Below are 24,455 nucleotides of genomic sequence, written 5' to 3' on the forward strand. Positions count from 1 at the left end.
TTGGCAATCCCACCTCCAGAATGCCCTCATCCTCTCGAGCATCAGTCCCAGATGTCACATTATGTCCTGAGGCCCTTCCCAGCACCCCGCACCAAGTGGGTGTTCAGAATGCTTGATGAGTGAGCCTGGCCAGACAGGGAGGGGTGTTCTGAGGTGTTCCTGTCCCCTTGGCTCACACAGCCAGGAACTTCTGCTGAGCAAGCGAGAAACTGGAGAAAGAGAAATGTCCTTGCCTTTTTGGCCAGGGAGGAGGGTCAGTCACTAAAATCTCTGCAAAGCCTCTGACCACATTTTTTAAAAAGAAAAGCCACAGGTCAGAGTTCAGGGACCTCCCACTGGCCACACTTGGGAGGTCCTTCTCAATTGCAGGGGCTGGCCTGGGCTACAAACCCCCTACTCTCTTGGCAGGAGGGCAGTTTCTTTGGGAAGTTCCCCAGCAAAGCTGAAGGAATGGGCCCTCTATGACACCCCATTCCAAGTCCTGTGAATAGAAACTTCTGGAGAGGGAGGGGGAGCAAAGGAACCCGCTGGAAACAGGAGGCAACTTTAGGGGATATTTTGCAAACTTGAAATTCCCAGTGCCCATAGAAAAGAGGAAGTAAGCCTATGTGGAAGAAACTCCTGGCACTGCCCCTGACACCAAGGATAGCCTCAAACCCAAACTCAATCTCAGCTGAGGCCAGAATAGAGAGAAATCTTTGATCTTCAACCCTCACTCCCTCTCTGCACAGATGTGCCCATTTTTCCTCACAGCTTTAACCCTCAGGAATGCCAGATGTAGCAGTCCCAGCCTGCAGCACCCCCGTAGGACGCACATGACTTATGGCTTTAATTACTGAGGCCTGGGTGTGGGCCTCAGGCAGCAGCCAGCCTCAGCAGGCACTGTTCCTGTCGACTAGGGGTTGCCAAGTTGGCGAGGGTAGTGCACTGCCACGTAGTCCCCTAGTGCCCTCCCAATTTACCCCCCTGCTCTTGCAGGGAGGGAGCAGGAGTGTGGGCGTGACGGGGTTTGAGGAAGGGTGGCTCTGAGGCCAGCCCATGAGTTTTGCCATGAAAGTTGTAGAGGGACGAACTGGGGCAGAGAAGAGCAGGTGAGACCAAAGGGAGCTAGAGTGAGCAGGCCCTCCTGAAGGAGAAGCATGGTCACCAAGGAAGCTGGGGTGGTAAGGCTAAGTGGTGAGTGGCTGGATAGACAAACAGACACAGACCCAGATGGTCAGCATGATGAGCACACCATATTATTTCCCCTGGTCACCCCAGGGGCCTTCAGCCTAGTCTCCCAGCTTTTCTTGCCCTCCCACAACATTTTTCTGTGAGCTTTTATGTGCCTGATGCACATCAAATTACTCTACTATAAAGTTTTCCCAGTACAAATGGAATAAAATCTCAACTTCTCATCTTAGTCCTCAAAACCCTAATTGATCAGTTCCTGTTCAGCATTTTAACCTCACATCCTGCTCCTAACCCTCTACTCCCCACCACACTCTATCAAACCTCTTTTTCCATTTTCTGTTTCTTAAATATACCCAACTCATTTTGGCCTCGGGGCCTTTGCACATGCTGTTTTCTTCACCTGGCCCCACACAGCTGCCTCTTACATGCCTACTCAGGCCCCTCTCAAATGGTACCATATCAAAAAGGCCTTCTCCAGCACAGCCCCCTCCCCACCAAATACGTAGCTACAGCTTAGTCACTTGCCTTTATTTCATTTTCTTGAAAATACAAATCACTCTAAAAAGATTTCATTCATTCATCTGTTGAATTATTTTCTGTCTTTCTCCCTAAACTGCAAGTTCCATGGGAGCAACAGTTTTATCTGTCTGATTCATGGCTGTGTCCCAGAAGGTGGCACGAGATACCCAATCAATATTTATGAATAATCAAATTAGCCCAAACTCTGTGTTACAAAGACAGACAAGATCAGTCCCCCAAGCTGCCCAGCATCCTAGAGGCAGAGTTGATAGATCAGAAGTGTTATCCTGACTTCCAGGACCATGCCCCTGCCTGCCTGCTCGCCCTTCCCCACTCTTCATGCTGGGCGAGCTGCCAGGCCCTGCCAGACCTTACTACCTTCCCCCACCATACAAGCCCCCTTGGGAGTCAAACCAATGCATTGCTGTGAGGCTTTGAGGAGTTCCTGCCATGACAGCTTCTTGTGCATCAGGGCTAAGCAGGGAGGAGAGGGAAGGAATGATAAGGGTGAGGAAGAGCTAGGGCAGAGGAGCCAACAGGGCCAGGACTTAGGTAAAAGCCCTGGGAAACAGGCTGCTCCCTCTCTGCCCTGGTCCTCAGTTTTCTCACCTGTGACTTTAGCAGGTTGGACTGGATGATGCCTCTGTCCCTGAGCCCCATGAAACTGGGCCCCAGTATTGGGAGAAAGATGGAGGTGGGGAAGGAGACACAGTGGGTCCTGTTCTGCTCCCCTCCCTCCCTGATCCTGGTACCGCAATGGGTTCTTGACCAGGCCTGGGTTATCAATCTCCCTCTACCTGGAGAACTCCCCTAAATGAAATTCCTATTGGCGTGGGGCCTGTGATATAACAAGTCACTTGCCTTGCCTGGGAAATGAAAGATGATAAGGCAGAGTTCCTGGGACAGAGGCGCTCTCCATAAATCTGCCAGAGTGTGCTGTGGATTACTTTGTGGGATTAATTATCTGTCCTTCAAACAAAGACCCGACCTCAGCGGCTGGGGTGAACGTCCCTAACCTGCAAGGGAGGGAGCACTGGGTGGTGGGGAGGCAGGGCCCAGGAATGAGAGGCAGGTCATGGGGCGGGCTGTGCAGCTGGCGCTTTACTCCTGTCAGGCCCTACATGGCCCCTCATGCCCAGCACACCAGGCCCTCCTGGCTTCCAACCTTTCTGAGACTTGGCCCTTTTGACTCCTCTAACAATCAGGCATCTTCCACATGCTCCTCATGCCAACCCAGGACAACCCTACCTCATCTCTTCTCCTAGTTACACTTCTACCTCCCAGACTGGGGGGCTTCCTTGTATGGATGGGAAAGTTCTATATACAATGGCTAGATAAAACTGGACCAGAAACCACTTTAGCATCTACTATGTGACCTTAAGTTCTCTCAGCCTCAGTTTGCCCATCTAGAAAATGGGAGCAGCATAGGAGGGACTTATGCATGATAGGGTTGGCATGATAATACAAAGAGGCAAGGTAGCTCTGGTGGAGACCAAATGGATTTCAGACTCCCCAAGATCTGCTACCTCTTGGCCTAGCATGACCCCACCTGTCATACAACCTTTCTGACACTGCCTTCTCATTTGTGAAATGGGGACACCAAGAGTGCTGGTAGTAAGCATATGCAATCTCTCTGGGGGGCCTTGCATGACACCTTGGGTGGGATTTTATTGATATCTTAATTAAGGCTGCAAGAAAAGTGGCGTCTTGGTGGCTTCTTCACCCTAGGCCAGGCCTTTCTCCCTACCCAGCCCAAACTGTATGTGACTCTTCCTCCATCCATGAACAGAGCCAAGCTTAAGGAACCACTCTTCAAGCCAGGAAAAATCAGTGCTAATCACAGGAGGGCTGCCCAGTGCCAGGCTCGATGTTAGCCAAGCCCCAATTAACTGTTCTGAGTCACAGGGGCCATGGAAGAGAGTCTATTGACTTTGACTCCCTGAAGAAATAAGGGGGCGGTGGTGTCATGGTAGAAACAAGGAATGTTTCTACCTCTGCGCTTTGAGGAGACAGAAAGACCCTGAATGTGGGATGCAGGTGGCTTGGTGCCAACTGCTGGTCATGCCACAGGTGACCTGGAAAATCCCACTTTCTGGTTGGACCTTCAATTTCACCTGGGTAAGTAGAAAGGTAGGTAAGTGGGGAACAGGAAGAATCATTAGGTAAACAGGAAGGTGCAGTCTCCTCCTGCTCATTCCAAGTGCCCTTTCTAGAAGGTGCAATGAAAAACAGTCACTTGTAGGTGAGGTCAATGAGCTTGGGAACAAAAGAAAGTTACTAAGCACTTATTATATGCCAGGCATTGTGTTAAGCACACTGCCTCTTCGAGGTAGGTACTTTTACTGTTATTTACAAGACGATTTGTTAAGGTCCCATGGTAATCGAACTCAGAACTAGTATTTGGAACTATCTGATGCAAAGTCCTTAGTTGCTACCTCAGTATACCAAAGCCAGAGCTCTTTCTAAGGAAGAGCTCTTTCTAAGGAAGAGCTCTTTCTATTGGTCATTCTGTCTGGTGGGTGGCACAGTCCATCAGTCTAGGTTGGGTCAAAGTAGAGACAGGGATCATACCTCCTTATACCTTGGCCACTGTGACTGTAGGATGGCCAGAGACTAAAGTCAGTGCTCCAAATTCTGGGAAAATGAGATCAGAAAGAAACAGCAGAAGTTTACTGGGTATGGAATGGGTGGGGGTCAGGGGCTAGGACTTAGGTAAAAGGAGAATTTGCTTTTTCAAGTCTCTTGGGTCCCCTTATACTCTTTTGAACTATACCCACCTTACTGGACTTCAGATTTGATCTCCAAAATTGAAGCCAAAATTACTACCTGGGTCCAAATTCTGGCTCTGAGCTGAGTGGCCTCAGGCAAGTTGCTTAACCTCTCTGAGCTCAGTTTCCTCATCTGTAAAGTGGGAGCAATGACAGTAGCTGTGAGGGGCAAATGCGTTACATGTGAGTTACTTAATACAATGCCAGGCAATAAATGTTAGTAAAAGTTATTACAATGGATTTTCTCTACCCCCATTCCACCCTCTCACTTCTTGAAAAGAAGTACCAATTTACTAGATGTTCCTGTATATGCAAGCATTATTGTTAAATAACTATTACTATTGATTTTTTTTTAAATTACAGCCATGCTATTACACTATCTCATTCTACTTCTTTTATCACTCAACTCTAGGTTCTAAAGATTTATCTATTTTGCTGGATGTACATCTATTAAGTTGAACTATATGAAACTGCTGACATTTGACCATTTTGACCTACAAAAATGGTGATTCCATGTGATTTAACCTAATAGTTTTCAGTTTCTAACTGATATAGAGTATTCTTTAGCAAAGGGGTCAGCAAGCCTTTTCTGTAAAAGGCATAGTACCTATTTTAGACTTTGCAGGTCAAGAGGAAACACTGAGGACATTATACAGGTACTTATTTAGCAAAAGAGAAACACATTTTCCCAATGGTTTTTAATAAAATTCATAATAGTGTCATGATTGACCATAATTTCTTGTAATACAGGTCTACTAATGAAAAGAATGGAATTTGGGGGGTAGGGGAATAATAGTTCACTAAGAAGAATGTAAAGATAGTGCCCAGTATCATCAAATTAACTGCAAAAATGCTCATCTTTGAAATCCATTCCTAGCTTTAGACCATATCAAGTTAGGCAGTGGGACGATTTGGCCCATGTGCCCAAGGGGAGTGTTGAGAAACTGGTCTTTGTATTTCCATTTGTATTTCTCTGATTTCAAGTCAGTTTCAGCATCCTGACATATGCTCACTAGTAATTGGGGTTTCCCATTCTGTGAATATCTTTGGCCCATTTTCTATTGAATTTCCCAACTTTTTCTTTTATATTACACATAGTCACCTTTGTTGGCTTTCTTGTCCTTGTTGGTTTTAATTGTTGCAAAAATTTCCTCCCACTAGCCACCTGCTATCAACTTTCTATATTCCTATCAAACTGAAAATCCTTTGATTTCAATCAATTTTTCATCTATGGCATATGCTTTTTGAATGTAGAGTTCTTTCCTACTACAAGGTCACAAAGATATACCCCCACATTTCCTTTTATAAGCTTTATATTTTACCTTTCACATTTAGGTCTTTAATCCATCTGGAGTCCACCTTGGTATATGGTATATGGCAGGGATCTTGCTTTATTTTTCTCCATATAGTGAGCTAGTTTTCCCAACACCAGCTACTAAACAAGTCATTTTTTCCCCATTGATTTGTGGGGCCACCTTTATCATATATCAAGTTCCCATATTTATGCATGGGCCTAGTTCTAAGAGTTTTATTCTGTCTATCAACTTGGTCTATATTCCTGAAAATGTACCACATGGAATTGGGGCCACTTTACCCATTATCCTGGTGCCTGCTTCTGTACCAGTTGCCTGGGATGGCAACATCTCATACTGCCAGCTCCATATGGCATGTGGACATTGCTTGTATTGAGCAGCTGCCCAGCCTGACCCTGTCTTGGAAATTTGGGATTGGAAAACTAGAATATGGAGACAATTGAAAGATGAGGCAGAAAAGGAAAGGACATTTCAAAGACAGTCATGATGAAAAGGAGACAGTACATGCATCACAGGTAGAGGTAGCTAGTGGGGAAGAGATAGATCAGTGAGGCACACGATCAAGAGGAGCAAAGGCTCAGTGGTAGGCTGGATCACGGCCATCAAAGACATATACGTGCTAATCCCCAGAACCCCCGTATGTTACCCTATATGGCAAAATGGACTTTACAAATAATGATTCAGTTGAGCATCTTCAAATGGGAAGATTATCTCCTGGGCCCCACATGTAATCATAAGGCAAATAGGAGGCAGATAGAGATTTGACTATAGAAGAGAAAGCAACATGACCAAGGAAAAAGATTGGAGTGATACAGCTATGAGCTAATGACTGCTGGCAGCCACCAGCAGCTGGAGGAGGCAGGTATGGACTCTCCCCTGGAGCCTCCAGGTAGAACCAGCTCTGCTGACATCTTGATTTTAGTCTCATGAGACTCATTTTGGCCTCAGAACCAAAGAGAATATATTTCTGGTGTGTTATGTCATTAATTTTGTGGTAGTTTTTCACTGAAGTCCTACAAAACAAACATGGATGCTCTAAGAAAGGAGAAAGCACTTGAGCTGGTTATCCCAGTTTCTTATCCCAGCAGGTCCGAATGTGGGGACGGTCTTCCCCAGGACCCTGAAACCTTGTAGAATGCCCCTTTCTCTGAGCTTCCAAAGTGCTCTCAGATTCCTGGAGCCACAAATGCCCTGCAAAGAATGCTCTACGGCCTTAGCTTGACCCTCAAGAGCCTTCGAGTCATCTTCCCTCTTTCCTCTTCGCAGCCTTTTTGGTGTATCACAGCTCCTTAGACACCTCACGAAGAGCCCTTCCTCTAAGCCTTTGTTCCTGTCACCCTTCCTGGCTGGGATGCCCCCTTCCACCTAGCCCACCCATCCTCCAGTCCTGATACAGCAGTACTGACAATACCTCCTGTGGATGCTGGCACCCCTGTATTTTCAAGGTGGCTACATTTCTGCTATTCAACCTCACAGCGTGATAGTTCCTGTTTCCTGTCAGGTTCAGGCGCTATTCTAAGCACTTTGTATGTACTGATGCAAGTCTTGGGCTCTTCACCCCTCCATCTCCCCCGCCCCCCAAGCAAGCTCTACCCTCCTTCCTGTTTGGCAGACCAGGAATGGCCCAGGTGAGGTTACCCCTGTGTCAGGGCTGCCCCCTCAACCTTCAGTCATTTGAATGCTACGCTCCCAATTTTTACCATATCTGCATGCAATTCATGTTATTATTGTTTAGTATTTTTCTCTAATTTGATTCAATTTTTTCCTCTTAAAAATCACTCTTAAAGAATCTACTTAAGAGTATCACAGATAGAGAACCAGTTCATTGGTCATAAAAACAGGGTGATTGTAAAATGGATAAAATGAGCCTCCATGGTAAGATTTTAACTGCACGGGCTTATTATCGCAAGGCTCCATGCAGCCTGCTCTCTTTTTTGTTAAGTGGGGAGATGAGCCAAGGGGTAGAAAAGTGTTAAAAACCCGAGTCCCCAACTGGACTTTCTCCTAAACAAAATTGACAGAGATTCTTGAAGAAAATTGAGACAGGAAGAGCTGTCTCACTGTGTGATTCAATGTTATTTCCCGTCCTACCCATGTGGCATGTCAAGTCATCTCTCTGGGGATTCAGCATTGGGGTGAAGCCTCTGTACTCACCCAGTCCCAGTCCTCAGTCTTCCCAGCCTCCTTTGAGCTCCGTAAGGACTATCTATCCCTCAGTGAATGCTGTGTGGATGGATGAGCAAGTTTTCACATGCTTAGCTCCCCAGTGAGCCCTCAAGCTTCTCCGGAATGGTTTTCTTTGTCCAATTTCCATTCTAGAGCCTGTCTCCCCAAGACCACCAAGAATGCAGATTGCTCATGAGGACCTCACTAAGGATCTGTTCATGACCAGGCAGACTTCTGTCTTGTCCTGACAGACTGGAGGACCACCAGCACCCCAGGACTTCCCGTCCTCTTTTGCAAAGTACTCCCTTAAATCTCAACTAAATTATTCTTATGCACATTTAAGACTCCCTCTATCCTTATGAAGACAAGTCAGTCACTGGCTCCTTTAAAATAACCCTTGCTATGCCAGACATTGCTATGAAGTGTTTGCCCTCTGCTTTCCCTGATTGTAAAGCACTTCACTGATGAGGTCCTTCAGAGTTGGGCGTTCTCATGCACGGGCAGCAGGAGGGGGCTGGAGGGGCAGTGAGCTGGAAAACATAGGCTGTCTGACTTCCCCCCACTTTCCCCCACAAAAGGAGCACTGTCTGAGGGAGGTGGGGCTGGGATGGAGCATAGCCCGGCAGAACAAGAACTGTGAGCAATAAATTCATTCTGTGCCAGAATGTTTGTTCACTTCAATCAATGTCTGAAAAATATCTGCTCTGAAATCTCTGTTTCCAGGATATTGGTCAAATATTTGAATGTGGCAGCCAGTTAATTGACTCAGGCAGAGCCCTTGACAGTGAGGCAGAGGGAGGAGCTGAGGGGGCACTGGAGATAGTGGAGACCAGAGGTAGATCCGGTGATTCCCAAACCTAGGCAGCTCCATCAGGTGCTAAGACCAAGGCCACTGGAAATGTGGGTTCTCTTCCCCCACTAGCCATGTCACCTTGGAAACTGGGTCTCAGTTTCTGCATCTGTAAGATGGGACAGCAGTAATAGTACCTACCTCGAGGGGTCAGTGTGAGGATTAAAAGTGTTGATACTGGGGGGGCACTTGGCTCTGTTCCTAAGTCCCAGAAGCATTAACTACCATGACTATATTATTCCTCCTTAGTCCAGTGCTCAGAGCTCTCCAAGTGTGAGATCCATGCTGTACAGGGAGTTGGGGGGTAGGGGGGCAAAGAGGTCCCCTAAAGTGTGCTCATTCCTGCCTTATGACTGGTGACACCCTCCTTCCTTGCAGTCTCTCCAAAACATTCCTCCAGGACAGCCTTTCCTTCCTGGCCTCTGAAGCATGTGCTCCATTTGCCATGCTCCAGGCTTTTATGATGAATTACTTGTGCAGTGGGTCCTCTCTGGGGCTTATACTGGACATGTCTGGTGAACTGGTGGGTGAACTTTCAATGGCTGATATTGTGGTTAAAATGAAGGTCCTGCTTTCTCTTTCTCTTCCTTTCTCATTTTGAATTGCTTTAAAACATGGGTTCCTCAAGACAGATGGGGCTTGGGGAGGGTGGTATGGTATCTTTGTGGCCCTGTCTGGGCCCTACAGAGAGAAAGGTTGCAGGCTAAAGCTGGAGGAACCTGTGACATTTGCAATTTTAGAGACTATTGAAGTCTCTAAAGGAGGAGACTTCAGTTTCTAGACTAGGAAGAGCCCTCATATCTTTTTTTGTATTTGTTTTTGTATGTGCTCCTCAACCAAATGCACTTTTTAATAAACCTTATCAGTATTTCCACTTTACAGATGAAGAGACTGAGCCACAGACAGGAGAAATAACTTGCTCAAGGTCACCTGAGACTTGAGCAAGGCTGGCTAGGAGAAGGGCTGTGACTAAGTCCTCTCCCTCCTTCTGGCTCTCTCCAGGGTGCCTTACCCAGAGCAGGCGCACAATAAATACTGATGACATGGATATGCTGACGGGAACGTAGGTGCAGATGTCAACATTTTGGTTCCCCAGGGAAGCCATGAATCAGAGCTACGTGGGGGTGGGAAGTGGCTGATGGGCTGAGCTACGAGGATGACATCTGCTTTGCTTGCCCTATCTGCAGGGCACCTCGGGGTAGCTCCCTCCTGGTGCCCCCACAGCATCCTCTCCTCCTCCCTGTTCCACTGGAGACCTTAGAGAGACCAGGGAAGAGCAGTCTGGGGTTGTGGGTGACTTCAGGCTTAATATCTTTGTAACCATATTGCAAAAGGGCATGCCTAAGACGGCGCCTTATGCTTAATCTTTCTCTTTTATTGCTTTTTCTCTTGTATGATTTAACCTTGCACCAGGTATCAAGCTAGATAAATAAAAACTTTTATTTCAGATTAGCCCCAGCTGGGGGCTGCTTGAAAGCTGAGCAGTCATCCAGGGAGCCAAATGAAAAAGGGAGCTGGGAATCTGAGCTGCTTAGAGGGGCTCATCTCAGGTTCAAAGCCCCCAAAAGATATTTGAGAACTTTTCTGAGGTGGGAGGGACAAGGTCTCCTCCCACACCCACCAGCTGGGCAGGCTGAGGCAGGTGGAGGGAATCTCCTAGCCCAGGCTTCCCAACCCCCCTTCCTAAATGGCCCCTCACCCCGGTTAACTTCTCTTCACCCTGCATTTCCTACCTGATGCTTAACACAGCCAGGAAACCATGCCTTTACTGACTTATTTAACATCACTCTTCTCCACCACAGCGTGAGCGCCACAAAGGCAGTGATGGTGGTTTTCCCTTCACAGCTGGCCCCCCAGGGCTAGCATGGAGCCTGGCACAGAGTAGGCACTCAATTAATATTGATAAGTTAACTGAATGAATGATGGATCAAATAAATGAAAAAATTCTAGGATTCCAGCCCAGCACACAGATCAGTGGATTGACATAAATCACTTAGTTTCCTGGGCAGAATTATAAGAGATGGCAGGAAGGCCTTGCGTTGAATCCTGGGTCTACCATGTATGTACCATGAATTCTGAGGTACATTTCATGTGCGCTGTGAGCTTTAGCTTCCTCATCTGTAAAATGTTCCTGCTAGTCATATTCTGGGATTGTGGTGGGGGCAAGAGGTGATGTCTATAGGCCAAGGGGAACTCTCCCACATGTTCAGAGAGAGACAAAGTGCTTCCAGGAGCGTGGTAGGCACAGTCAGTCCATACGATCATTGACAGGAAAAGGGATTGTCGACGGTATTTTCACAGGACAGAATAATATGCAGTAATGAAAATAAACAAATGATACCTACGCCAAAGAATAGGGAAGGATCTTAGACGCATTATTATGAGTAGAAAACACAAGTCCCAGGATACTATGTATAACATGATTCTTTCTTTCTTATAAAGTTTACAGACAAGTAAATCCAAGCAACATGTGATTCAGATACATGTGACCAAATATATTTTAAAAGCAAGGGGATGAAAAAATGCAAGACATAAAGAACGGTCATGGGCAGGTGAGGCTGAGAGGCACAGAGGAGGAGCGCAGGTGAATGAGAACAATGGGGGACAGACAGTATAGCTGTTGGAATTGATTAGCGGGTTCACAGGTGTCCACTATATTATCAAAAATTAATACTAAAACTAAAGAGGGCCACACATGGATCAACATTGATCATGAGCTAAAAATTATGTTTAAATCAATTCTGTATGCCGGAGGCATGCCAAGTTAGGAGAGAAAGAGAATGCAAAATAAATGGTGGCTAATTTTACAATCCTTCAAAGATTCCAAAGGCCCTGGAAGTCCAAGACAAGGCAGTCATTACAGAGATGAGAAACAAGTGGAAAAGAGCCAAATTTACAAAAAGACAAATGCCTCTTGACATAGGAAAACCAGACAAGTACTTCCCCCAGAACCAACCTGTGGTCATGAATTAGACTCATCCCAGACTCAGAAAGTAGCTCCAGCCACGACTGGTCTGCAGACCCCAGCAAGGCTGGAGAGCAGTGGTCCCTGAACTGAGCTGAGCTGAGCTGATGAGCCAAAGGACCCCAAGAGGTCCATCCCCTGCCCAGCTAGGGAGGTGAACTCAAAGTAAAGCAGAAGAGGTTTGGGTACTATCCCGGTACCCAGGACCCAGGGGACCCACAAGAATATAGCATCCTTGGGCCTCCCCTGGTGGCGCAGCAGTTGAGCGCTGGGCTGCAGGGCTGCCTGCAGCCTCTGCAGCGCCGATTTGTTCCCCGGCCTCCGGTGAGGGTCCCACGAAAAAAAAAAAAAAAAAAGAATATAGCCTCCTGAGCAAGGGACACAGAGACTCCTGCACACGTAGAGAATGTGGGAAAGAAGAGATGCAGAAAGAGAGTTCTGTGTCACAGAAACCTCTTACAAGGCCACTGAGTTATGTTATTTCCCAGAAAGAAGCAAGGGACAAGCCACTGGCTTTGTTGAAGGAGAGGGGAAGAACAAAGATTCTTTGCTTTATCACAAGGAGGGGAACAGAAGAGCATCAGGAGCAGGAGCCACACTAGCTGGCGGAAAGCGCACCCCTGGAGAGAGGAGGGAGAAGCACCAAGGGGGAGAAAGAAGCGCAGGCTTCCCTGTGGTTCATCAGGAGGCATTTAGCGTGGATGTGATACACTGTTGTTGTTTTGGTATGGTGGTGGGAGAGAACTGTGAATAATATGCCTGTGCATTTGTATAATTAAATTTTAAAACCCTCCAGAGGTGCTATTTCTAGATATTTTCCAAAGAAGAGAGACATGGGGAGCAAATGGGAAAAACCTTGAATAGCACATTTGTTCCAGTTCTAGAATGGCTGATTATTGACTACTAGTGATGGCTGGAGGGCTGGGTAATAAAGACTTGGAGGTCCAGTGGGAAAGTATGCTGATCAATTAGTGATGTCTGCCTTGGCATGGGATTGGAGAGTTCCAGTACCTGTGCTGACATGGGCCTAGGGTGCCAGTGAAAAGTGTAAACAGATCAGCTTCTTTACGAATATGCCTCTTTCTGCTTAGGTTGTTGCAAGGACCCCAGAAATCTAGATTCAGAGGTTAGAAGCTTCTTTGTCTTCTATTTTCAGTACATCACCAGAGTCTACTGACACTCGTCCTGCACATCTCCACAATGACCTCCCTAGTCCTTTCTAGAATGGTGTGATACCCTATTAGAAGATCTCCCTTTGTTCCATCGCTTCCTGCTGCAATCCATTCAGATGTCTTGGGAGATGAATTTTCTAGTGACTCCTCCCCCCCTGAACCTTGCTAAAAACCACTGCTTTTGCCCTCTATGCCTGCCACCCACTGGTCCCATGACCCATTTCTGATCTGCCCTCAACCTCTCCCTGGCTTTCTCTTGGCTCCTGCCAGGTGTTCTATTCCCTCTGTGCCCAAAGAGATGCTTTGGAGTTTTGGGGCTTCCAAGCTTCGACTGTGCTAATCCAGGCCAGGGACTGTGTGTGATTCAGATTTCCAATGCAAGTTTGATTTTCCTGAGTTTTCACTTCTCAGCGGAGAAAAATGCCAGCTTAATCACAAGGGCTTTGATGTGTTTCAAATGATAGTCTCCTAAGATTGTACCCCCAACCAGGCCATAGCCTGCAGCCCCATTTATTATTGGCATATGGGGGGGGGCATATGAGTTTGAGCAGTTCTGACTGTATCTGATTATTGTCTCTATCTCTCTTCCTCTCTCTCTCTCTCTCTCTCTCTCTCATACACACACACAAACGCGCGCGCGCGCGACTTTCAATTTAAAGCACTCAACATATTTTCAAGAAACTGCCTTACTTAGTTGCATTGAAAATAAAATCTAGAAACTGGTAAATTAAACTCAGTACCATAGATACAACATATACACATATGCATTTTACACATAAAAACAGTAAGATAGTTTTTACCTCTCAGAACAATATTTTGCCGCCTTGGGGTTGATATTGCCATGTAAGGACACCTGCCCTTCTAGATTAGTGTTTCTCAAAGTGTGGTCCCCTCATCAGCAGCATCAGCATCACAGGGTCCCCACCCCAGAGTTTCTGATTAAATAGGTGTTAGGGTGAGGTGTAAAACTGCATTTCTAGTAATTTTAGATGACACGATGCTTCTGGTCCAGGGCCTACACTTTGAGAATCACTGATTTCATGAAAGCTGGGTATATTCTGACTTGAGTGATTGAGGTCATATCTCTGCTCTTCTGCTTGGCAGCTGGGTCACTGGCCAATCTATGTACACTCTCTGAGCCTTGCTTTTCTGTCTACAAAATATGTAGACATAAACCTGTCTAGCCAGTGTCTGGTATACAGCAGGTACTCAATACATGAGTTCCCCTCCCTTCATCTCTGGCCAGTTGAGGGACATTACAGCAGCCTTCTGCCGGCCTGCCTGCTCCTGCTGCCCTCCCCCAACCCACTGTCTCCAGTGTGATCACAGTGAGCTTCACACAACCTAACCCCAGCCACATCCCTACCCTACAGAACTGGCTCCTTGCTGCCCTGAGCACTAGGGCCTGGCAGTCTCCTGAGTTGGTCATGCCACGCTCTGCATAGTCCACCCCATGCCTCTGTGGCTGCTCTTCCAGGTCTCCCTCGCTCACTGCTGGGTCCTGCCCAGTGACTGCAGCTTCACTAACGCACCCACTCTCTCCCACTCTCAGATCTTCGGATCTTTGTGGGCCTGCTCCTTCTGCCAGCAACGGCACCTCCCTCCACAATTCCAGGCTGGCTCCTGCGCATAGTCCCTGGCTGCTCAGATGATGTCTCTCCTCAGTGAGTCTCCCCATCTGAGTGATGGGGGGTGGCAAAGTGCCCCCTCTCTGGATTCTTCTTCACTTATGACAGATACTGTCAAACACACACAAAAGAAGGGAGAACACCCCTTCCCCAGGTGCCATCCCTCCAAGTCAACAATTCTCAACACAGCTTCTCTTCACGTGTAGCCTCTCCCCGCCCTCCCTCCCCCAGCCCCCATCCCACATTACTGACTCTCTTCCCCAAGCTGTAGGTTCCTGGGGCTGAGATGGTGCCTCTGGCCCCGCCCCTCCCAGGACATCAGCACAGCTCTTGGCCCAGAGAAGGCCCTCAGTCCACTGTGTGGATATCTAGAGTCCTCATCTGTTGGTCATCTACTATAAATTCAGGTGCTTTCCTAAGAGCTTACAGGTGTGTGTCCACTGACTCCTCACAGCAGCCCAGGAGGTACGAGCTGTTTCTGCCTCCATTTTACAGACTGGAAAACCAATGTTCAGAAGGTTGCCCACCAGTCATGGTAGAAGGCAGGCCCCATGCTGTAGTCTTGGGACAGAGCTGCCCACAGAAATTGGAAATAAGCCACAGGTGTTATTTTAAATTCACTAGAGGCCACCGTAGAGGGAGAAAAAAGGGAAATTAATTTTAATGTTGTATTTAACCCACCATATCTAAAACATCATTTTAAGATGTCATCAATATAGGCATTATTCAAGAGCTATTTTACAACCTGTTTTGCATACTAAGTCTGCAAAATCCTGTTTGTTGTATTTACAGCACATCTCACCTCAGACCAGCCATACCTCCAGTGCTCCTTAGCCACATGGGCTACGGTGCTGGCCAGCACAGCGAGAGGTCACCAGCCTGGACAGAGGCCTTGAAGCCTGCACTCCCAGCCACTTGATTGAATGAAGGAGGAAATCAGTGAATAGAGGCCTAAAGGACCCCTGGTCCTGGTCTTTCCTTGGCAATTATAATGTTTATATTTCATGACCCTTTAGGGTCTCTCTGGCACCATCTTATCACACTTGGCATCTTCTAAGTGTGAATATTAATGACTTGCTAGGAGACACTGCAGGCTAGGTTTCAAACTCACAACTCCAAGGCCAGATTTCTGTGTTGGGTGCAGGGGGTACAGCTGCCCCTTCAAGCAGGACTGTCTCTGTCTGGCTGGGGAAAGACTTGCTCAGACCCCAGGCTGGCTGGCTGCTAGGGATGGGAGCCTGCGGAGCCCAGTTTAGCCAGGCCCTGTAGGAGGTGATGCCCTTGGTGAGCAGCAGGGCGGGCTGAGGGAGAAATGGGCCCATGCCAGGTCCTCTACAGGAAAGAGCCTTGTCATTCCTCAGTCTCAGTTTGGCCACAAGGGACTGAGAACAAATTGATAGCAATGGAGCCATAACTTACTGCTGAAGGCCTCTTTGTTCTTGGCAAAACAGAGGGGTCATTAGTAATGGGGAGAGCACTGGTGAGTAGACATAAATCCCCTCATCTGCAGAGCTGATAAATAGCCTGGAGGATTCGGGGCCTCAGGGCACTGGGCAGGTTAACCATGTGCCATGCACCATTCATGGCTCGGCTGTGTCCACCCACCTGCAGACAGAGCCTCCACTTGCCCAGGCTGTGGGGATGCCCAGACTTGGTTCTCAGTTCTGGGATTTGGCTTCAGAGGCCCCAAAGGCCCCCAGTTCTTTCTTTCAAGGGAAAGTGGTTCTGGAGCCAGTAGGGCTAGACCAGTGTTCCCAGCCAGCTGAGCTGCCTGGGGCTCTGTGAGAAGAACCCTTCCCGGTTCCATCCCATGCTACAGAGTGAGAACCTTCCTAGCTGGCAAGGATTTTGCATTTTTAGTAGGAACCCCAGCTAATTCTTAGGTTTACTGTGCTATGAACACACTATCCTAGAGTGAAAGTCGGCCCTTTCTTCCCCCTCTTTCTCCCACAGGTACATATTAGGTTCTACTCTGTGTTGAATCCTGTGCTGGGCACCAGGATAGAGTGCGGAAGAAATGGGGCAAGAGGAGCATCCCTCTAAACACCCCAGATCTGTTCACCACAAGGGCTCGTCTGGCCTGGGTCCTGAGGTGCCCTGGGCTTAGAGGCGCAGTCATAGTCATGCCAGCAGCTGCAGGTCACAAGGAGCCCCCGAAACCCTACTTTCCTGCATTCCCAAGGTGAGAGGTCTTTCCACTGGCTCACCCCCAGCTTCCCAAGGACTTTATTGGCCGCTAGCCGTAATAGTAATGAACACTTAGAAGGTACCTTAAACATCTTAATTAAGCTTTTTAGATATACTAAGTTTTGTGATACTTGAACCACCCTGAGGATGGACTCTTCTTGCTTCCATTTTATGGTTGAGAAGCTGAGGTGAAGAGACACCCCCCTCAAGGCAATGCTCCCAAGAGACGCCGCCTCTATGTTCCTGACCACAGCGCCTCACTATCTTTTGAGTTGGAGGGAGAAAATGCCCCAAGTATGCCACTCTGCTCTTGAGGATGTGGGAGGGAGGGGTAGTGGACAGGTGGATACTGCCTGGTGGCCGGCCAGCAGCCTGGCCTGCCTGGATGTACTAGGCGAGTCTTCACGACCGGTGGGCGGCTGAGCAGAGAGGCCACATGTGTGTGTCTGGGACATGTGTGTGTGTGTCTGGGGGGAAAAGGGACAAAGCCAGAGTCTGTTTGTGGGTGACCAGCTTCTCATTTCCAGTGGTCAGAAATGTGAAAAGAGTATGAAATCAGCCAAAGCTGCAGCTCTAGTAGTTGTAAAATGATATACAAACTGCCACCTTTTCATTAAGCAAGAGACAGAAATAGCCAGAGCACTGAAGGAGGTTGGATGGGGTCACTGATATCTAGGCTGAGCCCTAAAGTGCCCAGGTCAGACCTCTTGCAGGGGCACATGCTCCTGCCCCCACATCAACCTGGCAGCCTCCAGACATCCTAGCCACATGGGCCTCCCAGCTCCCCCCTTCCTCCCTGGCTCCCCTCTCCTTCATCCAGCCCATTCCTTTCCCAGGGCTTTGGCTGGGGTCGTTCTGAGGGGGTAGTTCCCCTCAAACCACTGCCCCAAATGCTCACAGCCCTCTCCTGAGCCCCAAAGAGTGGGTTCTCTTACAGTGGCTCTTGTTGGGTAGGGTGAGGGTTCAGGCCTTACCTGAGACGATGGTGTAGCCAATCCCCCGGGGTCGTCCCTTGTCCTGGTCGATGGCCGTGATGATGCGCACTGTGGTGCCCTGATGGGAGAGAGGAGGGACCTGAGATCCGCTGCTGGGCCCCAGTCTGCTCTCCTGCTGTGCCGGCACCTGGGTCTTCCCTCCCCAGGTGAACTCATAGCTGCAAGGTCAGTCCTCACTGCCCCCTTCGTCCCTGGGACAATCACTGAGTCTTCTGGAGAGGCCCAATCTTGCTCTCACCCCTCTCCCCCTCTCCTCTCCTCTCCTCTCATTGGATGAACCACCCAGGAAAAAATGAGCTGACACAGGAGCCTCCAAAAGGGACAGAAAGATCTGGTCTCTCTGTAGACCGTCCATCAAATGCTATGTGGCCTCAGGAAGGTTGCTGTACCTCTCTGGTCTAAGTTTGCTTCCCCTTAATATGAATAACCCTGGGACATGTTTTCACTGGAGTCTGAGTGAAGGAGGATGTCCTGGATCAACTATTCTACAGAAGAAAGCACCACAAATCTGAAGAGCGAGCATCTCTGGTAATGGCTGGGCACCTCTGGACCACAAAGGCCCTCTGAACCATCCCTCATCCTACAACTGGTAGTTCCTGCAGGGAGATGGCATTCTCCCTTCAGCACTGGGGGAGAATGGGCCAGAGCTGGGGCTACCCGGATGGCAAGTCAGGGGTCTCCAACATTGGGGAGCACACAGTCTGTGACAGCAGGTCAAGGACATAGGCATAGACACTATTTTATACATATGAGGGTGTTCAGATGCAAAAATATGTGCCAAAGTGCAAAAATACACCTGGAAGAGCTCACGAAGTGTCCTACAGATGGTGACATTTGGAATGGGTCATGGAGAATGGGTAGGAGTTTGCCAGAAGATAAAGTGAAAAGGAAGGTGTTTCAGGCAAAAGATACAGCACAGCAGGGGCTTGGAGGCATAAGACCCTCTAGGAAGAGATCCTGGCATAAAATGGGCACATAATGGGCACATTCAAATACCAATTGATTGGTTGATTGAATAAATAAATGTTCAAATGAGACCCTAATGCACACAGTCATTACTACTTGCTAAGCCATCCCTTCGCTTGGCTCTCCAGGACCTATCACAGCACCACCCAGTGTCTCCTGAGGTTCTGGCCCAGGGGTGGGGGAGGGGTTAGTTTTCCCTGGGTGATGCTGAGCAGGCCAGGTCTCTCCTCCATTTCCTAGGGAAAGAGCAACCCTGACTTGTGACCTTGGCTGCCTCTTGCCACTTGCTCATTCTCCATTCATCAGGCTGGCAGGCTGCACCCCCACTCCCATCTGAGCACCTTCTCCTGTGGAGAGCAGCCTGTTCCCTGACTTACAGGCCCTCGGACCTCGAGTATGGGGCCCTGGGGGGCAAGGAATCTCTCCTCCAACACCGCCTGGTCTCACCGCCAGGACACAGGAGAGGCACCCACACCTTGCCCTCCTGTCACTCCTGCACATCTGTCACTGCGTCCTCTTCTGGGCCAGGTCTGCAGCAATCCAGAACCCCTCTAGGTTTGGTTGAGAGGAGAGAATGTTCCAGGAGAAATGTCTCCACCAGAGAGAAGCACACACCCTAGGGGCCAAGGACGCACAGAAAGCAGGTCCAGCTCCCTCCTCCCCTCCTTTCCAGGACTGGATCTCTGAGTGAGATCCCCTGGGGGAAACAAGAAGTCAGAGAAAGGTGCCATTAAAGCAGCATCTGGGTAAAGGGCTTGCTGACCTCAGTCCTAGGAAACTGACGTGCTGGCGGGCAGGACCTGCCCCTTCTGGAGCATGCGATCCGCCAGGCACCGCTGTGAAAGCTTTGTACACCTGAACTCAGTTCACCCTCACAACTACCCCACAGACAGATCCATTTTCCAGGTGAGGAAGCAGGAATGAGGGCTACGTGGCCTTTCAAGGTCTCAGTGCCTTGATACTGTGACACTGCTGTCCCCAACAAAGTGCTTGCTGTGTGGCAGGTTCTTGTCTAAGCACATTCCAAGCATTAACTTATGTCAACTTTGGGAAAACTCACAGACGCCGCCTGTCTCTCTCTTGGAGATGCACAAAAGTTTTTCATGTATTAAAGATCCCAAGAAGCAAAAAAGGAAACTATTAATTGTTCTCCCAGCTTTTCTGCTCTGAAGACACTGTCTTCATGTAACATATACTAACAGTCCCAGACTCGAGATCCATGGGAGGTCATTTGGGAAGCACTGCATTAGACTTGAGGGGTTGGGTAGGCACTAACGGTCCTGCCCACCATCACCCCACTGGAGGCTGTTTCTAGAAGCTTGCCCTACCAGAATTTACCCATTCAATAAGAGAAGCCTGGGCTGTTCCCAGGAAGAAGGTCTGAGGGTGGGGGACTCTAGTCAAGGCTCCAGCTGCCAGGATGGGCTTTTTGGGCAAAGGGGCTATGCCCTCTGTTACAGAGGAGGCCGTCCCTCCTCTGCTGCGGGTTCACTGGGCCCAGTGCTACCAGAGCACCTTTCCAGAGCATCACTAAACAAACCTCAAAGGGCAGCAGCATGCCCCGGAGCATACAGCCAGGGCATGGCGTGCTGGGCCTAGAACAGTGTGCTCAGGAGGACAGGACCGGAGCAGGGACAGAGCTGGCCTGTGCAAAGAGGGGACCCAGTGGCCAAAGAACCCTCTATCCTCAGAGCCCTGTGAACATCCCCACTGTGGGCATGCCTGCCCTGGGCTGGGGAGTCCTCCTAGGCACTGGGGCTCAGAGGAGGCCAGAGGGCAATCCCTGACCAGAAGACAAGGAGGCAGGTTTTCTCCGGGAAAAGCCACACCTGAGCTTCCAAGAAGCAAGCTCTGAAAAGCTACTGACAAAGTTTGGGGATTCATCTCTTTTTGGATAAATAAATCCATTTTTTAATAAAACTCTGAGCTTTTAATACAAGTGCAGCCACAAAGACTGGAAATGTTATGAGAAGGAATTAACAGGGAGGAATGGGGGCTCTTGGGAACCCACAGCTCTTGTTTCAGAATCTTAGTGATTATATTTTCAATATACTGAAACTTATTTCCAAAGATGAAGGGATGGAGCAGTGCAGCCCCTGCCTGACCTGGAGCTGGGCCCCTCTGCCTGGCTGGCTCCCCAGAGGGGGTCCCGGTTGACGTGGCACCAGGATGTGGCAGAGGACAGGCCCAGGAAGGCTGGAGACTCTGCCACGGGGCATTTGCTCTTTACAGGAACCCATGTCTGGAGGCATCCTGAGAGCTGAGGCCCCTTCCAGAGAAGCTAAAGACACACAGGCCTGGGGGTTCCCCGCTCCTCTGGTGGGAAGATCAGTAGGGAGGAGGTGTTAAGGGTTTGACTCTGTTGCCAGACTGCTTGGGCTTGAATTCTTTGAGTCACTTAACCTTTACCTGCCACGCTTTTTCCATCTATGAAATAAAAGCCCCCACCCCCTCAGCAAGCAGTTCATGTAAAGCACTTGGAACAGTGCCTGGTCCACAGCAAACACTAAAAGAGTGACTCACTATTCACTGAGACCTGGACCCCTGTGAGTGTCTGATGAGGCTAAGGTGCCACTTTCAGACAATGCATAAATGTGATGGTCCAATTTCAGCAAATTCAGACTCACCAGCAGCCCAGATTAATAATCTCCATTCTAGAGAGGGTGTTTTCTGGGCATCCCATAACGCAAGCAGCTGATAACCCACAGTGAGAATTTATTGAGCATCTATCTATTAGGTGCCAAGTACTGTGCTGGGTACCCGCATAGGTTTTCCCACTTTCTCCTCACAACACTCTCCCCTGCCCCCCTGAAGTGAGGGTATTTATGAGGAAACAGGTCAGAGGGTTCAGGGACTTGCTCTAAGTCACAGGTGTGGTGAGTAAGTCCTATGACGGTGACCAAGGAACAGTGGGCTGTGTTGGGGTGGGCCTGGGTGGGCATGCCAAAGCAAGGGGTGGGTAAGGGAGTCCAAACAGCTCCAGTTGGAGGCACGGGTACCAGAGGGGAAGTCGGGCAAAGTTGAGAGGAGCTGGGACTTCTCTAGAAGGAACATGTCTCTCCCCTTTTACATTCTGTCCTCTTCCAAGGAAGAAGCTGGTCTGGAGAGAGGCTGAACCTGGAGCCAGGCTAGCGCTGCCTGGCCTAGGGGTTCTGGTTCATCTCTTTCCCTGCCAGCTCCACCAGGGTTCCCCTCCCCCCCCACACACACACCATTTTCATGACAGGATTAAGGATTTGAAAGGTAGACAGTTGCTCTGGGAGTGGGAGGCGCCTTTGCGGGGGGGAGGCCGGTGAGGGCTGAAGGGGACTTCCGACAAGAGCTGCCACAGCAGATTCTGAGGCAGAAAATCCTATTTCTCAGTCTTTAATTCCAGTCAATTCCAGTCAAAGGGCTGATAGGCATCGGCTGGCAGTAATTTGTGCAGTTTATCCGCTCTTTTCACCTTCTATCGGTCCTTCACTGACGGGCAGGCCGACATGCTGTTGCTCGAGTGAGGAAATTAAAATTTGATGCAATAATCCCAAATAAGAAGGATTTTATTAGGTAATATATACACTTTAGATGAGGCATGCTGGCCTGATACACTGATAGAGAGAAGCATACATGCTGGGCGCCTCAGATAAAGTGGGGGAGTGGGCAAGGGTCCCAGTGGAGGCTGGGGGCTTGCAGGGGCAAGGATGGGAATGGGGGGGGGGTACGCCTGGGTCCTCCAGTCCTGGAGGTTGACCAGGCCGTGGGGCTCCTTTGTCCTGGTAAGGCCTGGGAAGTGCTGTGCTAAGTCTGGGTTCTAGATGGCAAACCAACATGGAGGTCTCAGATCAAGACACAGAAATCAATAGAAGCCTGGGAAAATCAAGATTATGGCAGGGCAGAGGGTGGGTATCAGCCTGCAGGAGAAAAGCTGTGTAAGAAAGGGGGAAACTGGGGTGCTCCTTCCAAGTACAGAGACAGGATGGAGAGGTAGGGCGGGAGACAAAGGGGTGATTCTCCGGGCACTGGGGGAGCCAGGCCAGTGGCCAGGAGAGTCTGAAACCCCCATCTTACTTCCTTGTCTGGCTGGCAGCTCCTGGTCATGACACCAGCAGCAGGGCTCAGACCTAGTCCTGGGGGCTTCCCAGGCATTGGCTTTGGTGCCCCCTCTGGCCAAAGTAACAATCCTGGCAAAGCAAACACACATCAAGACCTCTGGGCCCAAGAGAGATACTAAGGCCAAGCCTATGGCAAGCAGGGCCAAGGCGACCAAGTGCCTGTTCTGAGAAGTCACCCTAAAGGAGTCCCTGAAATTATCTGGAGAGGAGAGGGCATGGCTTACCACAGGACCCTGCACACAGGAGGGCCTTAATAAATGCCTGGTGGATGAGTAAAAGAAAGGCATATAGACTGATGAGATGTGCAAATGCAGAAATCTGCAAATCTGAAATAATAACAGGTACTAGTTTAATTAATCTGCTAAGATACAGGGATGCCAGGAAAGACAAACTGAAGGGAATAAGAGGACACTCACCCCAACATCCTTCATGCCAACTACTAAAACTGAGATGAAGCTGAGCGGGGAATCCCTGACCCAATGGGACAGCAGTTCACACACAGGCCAGCTCAATCCCATGATCTGCTGTTGGCACTGGCTGGGCACCCCACACAAAAGCTATCTAATCTTTAAAACCCTCATGGGAGGGGAGTGCCACTGTAGACATTATTAGCTCTAGCTTCCCAGAGAGGGGCTCATGAGATTGTGTGATTTGGCCAAAGTGAGGGCACGGCTGTGCAGGAATCTACTTTGACTTTGGCTGGCTGCCTGGCCACCATCATGGCCTCATGTCAATCAATCTTTGCCCACCTTTTCTGGCCTGGGAGATCCAAGAGAAGCCCAAGACCTCATCCCAGAGACCCAGGCACCTTCATTACTGGGGGCTCCAAAATAATCCACTCACACAATGGTGAGCAGTATAAGTGTGACTATAAGTAAGTGACAAATTAGGTAGCATAGAGAGTCAATTCTACCAGAGCTGAGGGGAGATGGGCGGCTATGTCTTCAGGTTGGTGAAGGTAAAACCAAGAAAAATACTTTGAGAAAGGTGGTCAGTGAGCAGGGAGCCAACACATGATGGATTCTGGACTGGTGACTGGAACAGGCAAAAGGACGATGAAGATGGCAGGATGCTCAGGGGGCTGGGTTGTGCTCATTCATTCATTCGTGCATTTATTCATTCATTCATTCACTCCATAAACACTTCCTGTGCACCCGTGATGTGCCCTGTGCCCAGCAGACACCATCCCCGACAAGCTATGCTTCCAGTTAAGCAGAGAAACAGAGCGAGCTGTTTCAAGCACACTGAGCATAAAGAAGGCGACAGCCAGGGGTAAGGGACAGATAATTGGGCCTGCTTCATCTGAAAGATCAGGAAGGCCTCCAAGGTGAAGAATATATGGATCTGGCAAAGACTTTTTGGGGGACACCAGTCTTTAGTCTCGAAAGCTGGAGCCTCTGTTACCGTGGGCGGTAAGAAAGAGAAAACTGGTCTCCAGGCCCCTCTCTACCGTCAAAGCAATTCCAGAGACCTGCGCTAAGAGGCTGAAAAGCACCTTGTTACATCATCTATTCCACAACCAACCCCAAGAAGGAACTCCACCCCTCCCCGCCCACACACACATCTAGAAAATGAAAGTACTTCAAAGCAGCCAAATCAAAGATGCCAACTGTCAGGACAGACCAATCTCCAAATTAGAGTCAGGCTTCCCTGGACTGTGGT

At 49.0% G+C, this 24,455-nt stretch overlaps 1 protein-coding gene across 1 annotated transcript in view; it reads right to left on the reverse strand.

Moving 5' to 3' along the window:
• The window catches only part of LOC311178372 (cadherin-23-like), a gene marked incomplete at its 5' end in the record, with an annotated part of 165,311 nt that overhangs the window by 17,257 nt on the left and 123,599 nt on the right, over nucleotides 1–24,455 (reverse strand). Inside the window, one exon of the mRNA XM_084244908.1 lies at nucleotides 17,716–17,794. Within this exon, the coding sequence (XP_084101034.1) occupies nucleotides 17,716–17,794 (79 nt within the window). The remainder of the gene's footprint in view (nucleotides 1–17,715; nucleotides 17,795–24,455) is intronic.

Source organism: Talpa europaea (genome assembly GCF_964194135.1).
Source record: "Talpa europaea genome assembly, chromosome: 10".
NCBI classification, from domain to species: Eukaryota; Metazoa; Chordata; class Mammalia; order Eulipotyphla; family Talpidae; genus Talpa; species Talpa europaea.